The sequence below is a fragment of the Cololabis saira genome, chromosome 11, assembly GCF_033807715.1.
Source record: "Cololabis saira isolate AMF1-May2022 chromosome 11, fColSai1.1, whole genome shotgun sequence".
NCBI lineage: Eukaryota > Metazoa > Chordata > Actinopteri > Beloniformes > Belonidae > Cololabis > Cololabis saira.
In genome coordinates, this window is record NC_084597.1 from 40723231 (window position 1) to 40733563 (window position 10333).

At 40.0% G+C, this 10333-nt stretch overlaps 1 protein-coding gene across 1 annotated transcript; it reads right to left on the reverse strand.

The window, feature by feature from the left end:
- Window positions 1-977: 977 nt before the first annotated feature.
- Window positions 978-9434, reverse strand: spp1 (secreted phosphoprotein 1). Its single transcript, XM_061734519.1, has 8 exons — window positions 9315-9434; window positions 6345-6421; window positions 6205-6249; window positions 6069-6116; window positions 4867-4923; window positions 4644-4775; window positions 4133-4480; window positions 978-2580 (listed from the first exon to the last, which is right to left on the reverse strand). Exons 2-8 carry the CDS (start codon window positions 6396-6398, stop codon window positions 2128-2130), a joined length of 1137 nt encoding a protein of 378 aa, XP_061590503.1. The 5' UTR covers window positions 6399-6421; window positions 9315-9434; the 3' UTR covers window positions 978-2127.
- Window positions 9435-10333: the final 899 nt, after the last annotated feature.

A 10333-nucleotide genomic window follows, 5' to 3' on the forward strand; every position in this document is an offset into this window, starting at 1 on the left:
AATCCAGTAAAGTATTTAGTCCAAAATACATCATTATAACAGTAAATATCCACAAACAGCCGCTGCATCATTAGAAATTAGCCGCTTGATGTGCCACATTTTCAACTTTCATTCATTGTAATTCTGGTCTTTTCAATACAATTCATATTCTCAAAATGGAGTCTGTGTCGTGTCCTATTGATTGACACCTATTTGGACCAATCAGACCATTCCTCTGGCCGTCCACAGCCATCAACAGCCAATGACCGTCTGTGTTGGAAATAGGCTCATGCCCCCCTTTTGTCATGAAAAAAATGAGCCAATTGCAGCCAATCATGCTGATGACAGGCACATTCTATAGCCAATGAGATCCTGAACACAACGAGGTATGACACCACGGGGTCTCGCAAAAAAACCCGCAGCAGGAGCGCTGAGCGTCATCTGAAAACTTTCAGTGAGCAAAACTGAGTGTCTCCAAATGGCCATTTTTGGAAACGCCTAGACATAGTCTGACAAAAACAAGTGTAAAATATCATTTTCTGTGCTATTTTTATCAATTTTGATGTTGCACTAGACAAGGCTTCAGGCTTTGGTCCCATTGTGTTTTCCAGCTAATAGGCCAAGTATTCACTCATCTGCAGACATGTAATTACAAGCAAATTTCAGGCGGAAAGAAAAAACCTTCTATTTCAGTGTGTTCAAAGTTAGATTACTCAATTCTAGTAGCAGTTACAGTGATTCTGACAGTTGGAGAAAAAACTTCAGAGTGTTACCTTTCAAAAGAGACCAGAACCATCCATGTACGTCAAACGGTTCAAGAATAGCTTTCAATTTACTTTGGGTACGCCTCGGATAGGCGTTTTTGTGACACACAAGTGTGGGAAGACCTAGCTGAAGCACCAAGCACAGTCAAAGGAGAGAGTTGTCTGAGGAGTTCAACCCGTGTACCGTGATTAGTTAATATAAATCAGAACAAAAACAAACAGAAACACGCAGCATCTCTTTATATGAAAAAAAAGAACTTTATTCAGAAATGGTACAATATGATACATTACTGTAAACAACATGGGACAAACAACATGCAACATGTAGTGTAGGTACGTGTTGGACCTGTGCAAATAAACAGGGCTGTGGCACATGTATGGATGTGTATACTTGACTTATATCTCAACTAGTCCAGCAATGGATGGTAATTGACTCTGTTTACAGCACCAGCTAAATTAAATATACGTAGGTAAGCCTAGTCCCATTGGAAGCAAACGCATTGCCTAAAATGTTGAACTAAATTGTGAAATCTTCTCTGTTTCAGTCACAAACACATTGGTTTGCATATGGCTATTTGCTATGGTTATTGATTAATGGTTAAATAAAAGTTGTGCTTGTGCAAATACCAGGATTCAGCTTTGTCTTCTCCTTTGTTTTTTCCCAGTTTTGCCTTTCTATCATGCAGTAACAGCTCGAGGAAAAGGGAACGGAGAGCAAAAAGTATGAGGTCCGAGAACCTCTTGTTGCAGGTAGCAGTCTTCATTTTCATCAGCAACCTTTTTTGCCCCTTGAGGACAAATACGGGATATAATTGTACCACTAGACCACATGGCATGGGAGCTATCACTTTATTTTATTAACCCACAGGGACACATTTAATTTTACGATATACAATCACAGATATATTGGCTGAACACATTAGAATCAACGATAATGAATCTGTGGTTTTCCCTGTTTGACCTTGCACTGGAAATAGCTCAAGAGGTGGGTCTTTACACCTGGAGGAAGTTCTGAATTTGATTATGGCCATTTTTGAAACCGCATACTATACAGTTGATTTGTACTGACTTCACCAAAATGTAAAATGCTACAGCTAGTATGTGAACAAATACAGCATGTGAAAAATACCCTGATGGTGTGCGATTTCTGGAAAAAAATCCTTTGTGCAAATGATCACCTGAGCTCACACACTAAAACCTCTGTTTTTTGTTTGTGCCATCAAAGAAACACTTTTATGGTGACATACCGTGTACTTATGATGACCATAAACAGCATGCAGTGTATTCAATATACAGTGGTCTGTGCAGTATGCAGTATGCAGTATGCGGTTTCGAAAAAAGCATGTGACACCTCCATCCACTCCACTTCCTTGGTGAGTGGGGCTTATTTGGCAGTGACAACCACTGGCATGTCAGTAGTGGTGTCAGGTCCTGGAGCGTCCTCATCAGAGTCACCCTCAATGCTGTCACTCTCATCTGAATCGCTGTCAGCAGCTCCAGGCGTGGCTGTAGCTTCCTCACTGCTTTGGCTCTCCTCATCCTCCTCCTCCTTGCTGGCACTGGCACTGGCACTGGCACTGTCACTGGCGCTGCTGGCGCTGTCCTCTTCTTCCTCTTCCTCTGCCTCTGGAGTGCTGCTGCTTCCACTTTCACTGGTGGTGGCATCACTGGCGCTGGCATCACTGGCGCTAGCACTCTGCTCCTCCTCTGGAAGGACGGCCTGGCGGGGGCTCATGTCCTGGTCCTGAGGTGTGCCAAAGGAGAGATCCAGACCTTGGCTCTCCACCTCAGGGGTGCTAGTGTCCTCCTCCAGAAGGTCGGAGTGGATCTGTAAAGCCTTGAGATGGAGACGGGATAATAAGTGCGGGAGTGGGATCATCTTAAACTCAAGAGCTCTTGAAACAGTAAATAAAACAGAAATATTGAAAGAAGTTTAAAACATGTTGAGGTAAAAACATGAGCTGAAATGAAAGAAAAGTCTATAAAGAATTTACTTAAATTACAAATGTAATGATTGTAAGGAGAGAAAAGTAGAAAGAGTTTTGACATGAAGAGTGCTAAAACTGCAGGAGTCAAGGACAAGGCAGCCTTTGTTGTTATTAGATGTTAAAGAGTGTAAACCTTGTTTTGGACCTAAATGATATGAACTGAATGTGATGTGAACAGATCACTATTTTAATCATCTTACAAGACTCAAAATTACAATTCCACTCAAATGATTACGTGGCAAAGGCCCCTACAGAACAAGTGAGGTAATTCTAACTTTGTAGGTGTAGAAAAGTTTAGAAAAATCACTTTTCACAGGCATTGCCATGCCATCACTGCCTTCTAACAAAACAGGCAAGTGTTATGGCCCTTTTGCACTAGTCCTTACTCGGCCCGACTCGGCTCGTCACGCCTCTACCCGCCTCTACCCATTTTGTCCCCGTTTGTTTTTCCACAGCCAGGTGAGAAGTGGGCGGGTTGGGGTGAAGCTGCTGTGACGTACTCGATTGCGCAACCGCTTTGTTCATGTCGGCGCTGATCAGAAATCAGCTGGAGCCGCCGCGAGCGGCTGAGAGTAAAACAGCCCGTCTACATCCCTTTTTTAATTCTCTTGTCAGCCCCCAGGTTTATGAACATCTGCACCTCAGAGTTGGATCACCAAACAGACGTTTTGCGCTTTATAATAAAATCGCTGCGAGCCGCGAGTCGCGCTCACGCTGACTCCCGCTTCCTGATTCAAACGTCTGACGGCCCCGCCCCCCAACCAATCAGTGGCGCGGAGGGTGGTGACGTCAGAAATAGTCCCGGCTCAGCCCGGTTAGAACCTCGCCAGAAGGGTTACAGAAAAAGTATCGGCTTGGAGCGGCTCTACCCGTCTCAGCCCCTAGTGCAAAAGCGCAAGACGGGGCCGTGGCGGGTAGAACCGAGCTGATGCGGTACTAGTGCAAAAGGGCCATTAGAAGTCGCCCCATTCTGGCTAATAGAAGGAATGCAGATTTAGTCCTTAATCATTTTCGATTCTGCAGTCTATGGCCACATTGATAGCAAAAGCATAGTATCGTGACAACCAGAGCAATTATTTGAACATTTAAAGCAGGGGTGTCCAAAGTCGGTCCTCGAGGGCCGCAGTCCTGCATGTTTTAGATGTGTCCCTTTTTTTATCAAACCGTGATACAAGGAGCTTGGTCATCAACAGAACTATCCAGACTTTGATGAGAAGGTGGTGACTACTGTTAATTAGAATCAGGTGTGTTGATGCAGGGAAACAACTAAAACATGCAGGACTGCAGCCCTCGAGGACCGACTTTGGACACCCCTGATTTAAAGGGTATGAATTTCACTGTAGCCTCATGCCAGGTTTGTGTTTATTGGAATCTTAACCTTAAAGCACAACTGAGCTGTACCTTATGCATCTTTGGTGACTTTTCCACCTCGTTGCCGTTAGTCATGTCATAGGCCATCTTCTTTCCAGCTCCCATGAACTCATAGGATTTGTACGGACCGGGAAGCTTGTGGTAGGTTTTCTCTTCCACGTAGATGATGGACTTGTAGTCACTGGGGTAGCCTCCCAAGCTGTCCCCGCGGCCTTGATCAACGTCAGTAACAATGGTAGGCAGGATGGTGTCCACAGTGGTTTCAGCTGTGGGCTCCACTGTCACGACCACGGGGGTGACGGTGGCAGGTGCCGGTGTGGAAGCCTCACCTGACTCTGAGTCAGAGCTGTCAGTGGAGTCCTCTTCTTCCTCTGTTTCCTGTATGACATTAGAGTTACTAGTTACTATTAAATCTGATGAAGGGGGGAGTGCAAAACGGTTGAAATCTTAAAAATGTGAGGTAAATATGAAACTAAAAAGGCAGAATTTAATATTTTAAGAAGCAGTTTGAGCTGAATTGTTTCCAGTTTATTGTACTTACACTCTCCTCTGTTTTATCATCATCGTCATCGTCATCACTGTCTTCACTTTCACTGCTGTCGACTGGGGCATCTGTTGCTGAAACTGCATCTGTGCCATCTGCTTTAACCTCTAACTGAGCTGCTGCTGCATCCTGCATGGACCATAAACATGTAGCGTTAAAATAAAAAGAGATCTTTAGACTACACACACACTGTTTTCACTGCCAATTTGATGCCGCTCACCTCTTCTGAAGTCTCAGTGCTCTCTTCTGACCCAGCTGCAGCTGTTACTACAGCCTTCTGTAAGATCAAACATACAGTAAATTAAGTCTTTTTTTCAACAGTTTTTAACATAGAACATTGTAGTATGAGGATGAGGATGCAGAAAAAAATGATTGAAGAGATTTTCAGCTAAGATTATGCTTTACTGACATAGTATTCTTTAGTGTAAATTTTCATTCATTACACCGCTCAGACTCGATAAGACTAATCTATACATACATGACATCCACATGTAAACCAATGTCATTTCTAAGCATCAGCTGTATCTGATTGTACTAACTTTATTCTTTACTGTTATTAGTTGCAAGAACATTTGCAAATATGTGTTGTTTGTAAATGCACTCAAAAGGTCTGGTGGTCTTCTACGAAACTTTGGTTTAAATCTAGAATAATTTGTACAGCTGAAATTGTTCATGTTTTAGTATACTAAGATTGCAAATATACGATTATGATGATAATGTTCATGCTTCGAGTCTTAATTGATAAAAAACGTGCTGTGTGAAGGTACCAGGTCAGCAGACTAATCTATTACAAACAGAAAGTCATTATCTGCAGCTTTTATAGAACATTTAAAAACAAGATAAGTAAGGTAAAACTTTGAGCACAATATCGAAAAAACAAGGTCAGGAAATAGTTTTTATAGGCTTCACTTCAGAAGAATTTTAATTTGACCTGTCAGCACAATTATATATATATATATATATATATATATATATATATATATATATATATATATATATATATATATATATATATATATATATATATATATATATATATATATATATATATATATTCTTTTTTTTTTAAATATATATATATATATATATATATATATATATATATATATATATTTTTATTTTTTATTTTTTGTTTTTATATGTATATATGTGTGTATATATATATATATATATATATATATATATATATATATATATATATATATATATATATATATATATATATATATATATATATATGTATATGTATATATATATATATTTTGTTTTTGTTTTTGTTTTAATAATTAAATATGTATTGATTGTGCAACCAGTAACTCATTTGATAAAGGAACCTGTGGCTTTTAGGGGAGAGAGAAGGCTGAATATAACATGGCTGTGTACAAACATATAAATAAACAAAATATAAGTGGAAAATATTACCTGAACTAATGCCTGTTTTGTGATGGCTGGAGCTGCTGGACTCTTCACCTGTGAACAAGACAAACATCACTCAGGTCTCCCCACCAGTGTTTTTGTCACCTCCTCTCCACGCCCACGGCTGTCTTCATATACTTACCACTTCTTCAGAGCTGTCTGAACCCACGTCCACGACTTTTCTCGCCTAAAAGCAAGTACATGCATCAAATCTAACTGAAAGTAATGGCATAAGTACCACATGAATTAACGTGATGTGATGTCTTGTCTTGTCAGACTCACCGGCCGGCAGAGAACTGTGGTGAAGAGCAAAACGAAAACAAGAGCCACTTTCATTGTTTTACAGTTTGGTGCCCAGACTGCAGAGAAACCCAAAAAAGAACACAGGTTGAAGTCACACAATAAAACATCACTATAAAAAAATAAAACAATAAAACATAATCACGATGGACAGACATCCACAGGCACTAAAATACTTAAAATGCTGTCGGAATGCTATAACTTCAGAGGAAACACAATGAAATGTCACGCTCAGTCACGTTCTTAACCAGAATACTGCCTAAAAATGGAGGCTGCATGGTCACATGACCGTTCACTAGCCGTGGTAAGTCACAGGAAGCAATTAAAGCCTCAGTTAGAGACCTTAATGAGCAGTTATATGTGTCTGATTGAATTTAGCTGAACTCTTTCTCTGTCATCATGTTGAAAATCACCTCATTCTGTAGTGTGGTTTGTACAACTGTGACACAGAAGGTTTCTGGCTGGTTCTGTTCCAAAGCACGTACGATATAATAGGTATGGCAAAAATAAGATGAAATTAGTTTGTGGGCGTTTGTTAGGAAAGATTAAAGGGGAAAAGAAAAACAACATCTTTTGGAGCTACTGGAGCCTTGGCCTTCGCAATCAGTCAGCGTCCCACCTTTGACAGAGGTTGGATCAGTCCAAAAACTTTAGATTTTTTTTATTGCAAACACGCATCAAAGCACTGTGCAATAAATTAACAAATAATAAAATTAATAGCCCACCTCTTTCATGCCTTAAATTATATTTTTATGACAGAAATCATCCCATATCCTATGCCTTTGCCTGTAGGTGTGAGTGTGAGTGTGTCTGGCTGTTTGTGGGGACTGCGGGTGGAAACTAGCATTTCTGCTAAACCCGGTGTATTTACACTGCTTAATGTAGTGTACATTAATATGCATTGTCCCGTCTAAATAAACTTTGAAACTTTTCATTTAAACGGGATCATATACTTCATTATTTGGAGGTACTTTCAGTCAGATTTAAATGCATGTAATGTTGCTTTAAAGACTTTCACCAGCAATATTGTGGATTACCATGCTAGTATTATCTAGTCACTGTAGATTTTGGTCACAAGAGGGATTTGTTGACATTAACAGAAGTGGATTATCTTTGCATGTTCGGAACAGAACCCGTGTGGAGATAGATGACCTTTCTCTCTCTTCCCTTTTCTCTTGGCTGTGGGAGGAACGCCTGCTTCTGTCTTTAATGATGGACTCTTCATATAGTGTGTAATTCGCATGGGCTATAACTGGAAAGCCACAGCACAGCCAAAACATGAGTGACGCCCATACGGCTCCACGGGGAAGTATTTTGGGATGTCTTTCCTTTTGATGACCCGTTTGAGTGATTGACCGGCAGACTGAACACATTTTTGAGAAACAACTTCCGGTTTTAGAATTAAAACATCCTTACAAGTTTGTTTGCAGGAATCTTCCTAGTTTACATGAGTGTTCTTGTACAAGTCTTTCTGAGTATCAGGTCTTAGACTTTTAAGGCAGCAATCATTTTACTTTATTTTACATTTCCATATAGACTGTTTAAGTGTTAAATGCACATTTTATGCTTCATGTTGAATATATGAATATATGGTTAATTGTGATGGTTAAATGGAAATATGTATATACAGTATATATATGAATATAAATAAATAAGAAGCTAGAAGCACAGCAAAACAACAACTCCAAACGTTGCCTCTTTAAAATTCTATACTGGTTTCTCCTTGTATGACTCCAAAAGCAAATTAGAGAGTTAGTTCACGCGGGCATTCACTCACATGAAGCCAACATTTGGGTTCATCACCAAGTCTTCGCACTCTTCCACATTCCTTCTGCAGTATTTAAAAAACTCTTTCCCTGTGTGCATTGTCTGCCTTCTCAAGATGCTGCGTGCTTACATTTACAACAGTTTGCGACTCCACAGGGGGCTTCTTTACAGTTTGCCACTATCACAATGCCACCTTATCAAATGATGCTTGCCTTAAATATTATTTAAAATTGATGCTGTCGTCTTCATTAATCTGTGAAGGTGTTATGGCTGCTCTCCCTGCTTCAGGCACTCTTTGTTAGCACTTCCGAAGGTCAGGGAGGTCCGAGAATGGAGGCACCGTGCCAGACGATAAATGACCACGATAACTGAACAGGGATATAATCATGGTTTTGACAAAAGTGGTCCTTACTGAGCTAATGATAAATGAACCAATACAACCTGCCTGAGAACATTCCTCCGCTTTAAGATGTTAGCAAACTGTTACAATGACAAACATAGCTTTAAAATTAAAAAAATTAGAAATCCTGTACATGAGATCACCATAGTCACTAAGACAGCAAAAACTACGAAGAACAGGCACCTTTGTGCAAGTTCAGCCCCTGTAGGAGGACGATTGCTTTTAAAGAAGCAAACTTTGTCAAAGGTTCCTGTAGTGGGTATTTTCAAAGTAGCTAGTTAGTGCTGGTTCTGGTAAAATTAAGCATTAGGCCGTTTAATATCTTGCCCTCCACAGTTGCCTGTCTCTGTTCTGGCTTCAGCTCTGACCAACTATTAATGACAGCAAAAAATGAATAATTAGCTGCTGTTTCCTCAGGATTGAGAGAGAAAGACATGAAAGATAAAACAAAAACAAGAATGAGGTGATTCACAGATTTTACGTTCTGAGGTCTTGTGCACATCTGATGCTCCAGTTTAGTAAGTTATGGTGAGCTTGACAGGTCAGGGCAGACCAGTCCAGCTCTTCAACATACAGTTGCATAAGTTTGTTCTTTAAGGAAAAACACTTTCCACATCGTTGGGAGAACAGCGTGAATAAAATATTATTGTATGCTTTTTCATTGAGATAACTAAAGGACAAAGCCCAAAACAGTTAAAACAATGTTTTTATTTTTCAACTTTTCATGCAGCGTGTAAGTAGTAGTCTGTCAGAATTAGTTCAGTCTGTAATGGATTCATCCTTACCTTGTTTGTAGTTGAAGAATGCTTCGAGAGTTCAGCTACTGCAGCAGAATCACAGACGTGGTTTGTCTTAAGTTTACCTCCTGGGTTTCCCTGAATTGTTAACTGCCCAGTGATGCTGCCGATGAAAACGAGTCTCCCTGTGGGCTTATAAATCCTCCAGCCTCCAGCAGCAGCCAATCATACCAGAGCTTGTGAAGTCATGAGGTTAACCGCTCCATGGTCCACCTCTCCTCTACTTCTCCCACTCTTCCTGTGGTTGTGCTGTGTTGGTGTGGTGCCACACACACACACACACACACACACACACACACACACACACACACACGCACACACACACACACGCACACGCACACGCATGCACACACAGACACACGATGCAAAGATAAACACTGACATGCAGACACTTACAGTTCAGACAGAAGCATGTGAGTTCACTTCTTTTTTTTTCTTTTGCTTCTTTCTTTGACGCACTCAGACACAATCATACTGAAGTTAATTTAAGGACAAGTAGTGACAAGTTCAGGGGAAAAACAGCCGCATATAGTGGTAGGTGGTATGACGGTGATTCAGCTTCCCCTCAGACAGAAGAATATCATCTCACTGAGGTCTCTGGGTAATTGAGAAATTGTCTGCAACATCAGACAAATTTGTCTAAACTGTCAAACAAAAAGCGTTTTTATTTTAATTCTGTGTGCATCTGCTGAGCACATACACAGGTTTAATAACTGATAACAATATAAAACAAATTTACTATATATCTATATAATAATATATTTTTTTTTTCCTTTTTTATTGAAATTGTTTCATTGATGTAATGACACAATCTATGAAAAAACTATGTGTAGTGACAATAGGTGACAAAGTTCACGATTATAAATGATCATACAATAGGTGGCACTATGCAGCATCAATATTACATCCTACTTCAACAACACCAAAGAAGTGGTGGTGTAACCTGACAATAGCTGGTATCAAACATTATTTTTTTATTTCACCATGTGGTTCAGAGACAAAACCAA

Coding starts and splice junctions, on each gene's coding strand:
- spp1 (XM_061734519.1), bottom strand. CDS start 6,398: ATGAAAGTGGCTCTTGTTTTCGTTTTGCTCTTCACCACAGTTCTCTGC. Junction 6,250..6,344: donor CCACAGTTCTCTGCCGGCCG/GTGAGTCTGACA, acceptor ACTTGCTTTTAG/GCGAGAAAAGTCGTGGACGT. Junction 4,924..6,068: donor CAAAACAGGCATTAGTTCAG/GTAATATTTTCC, acceptor TTGATCTTACAG/AAGGCTGTAGTAACAGCTGC.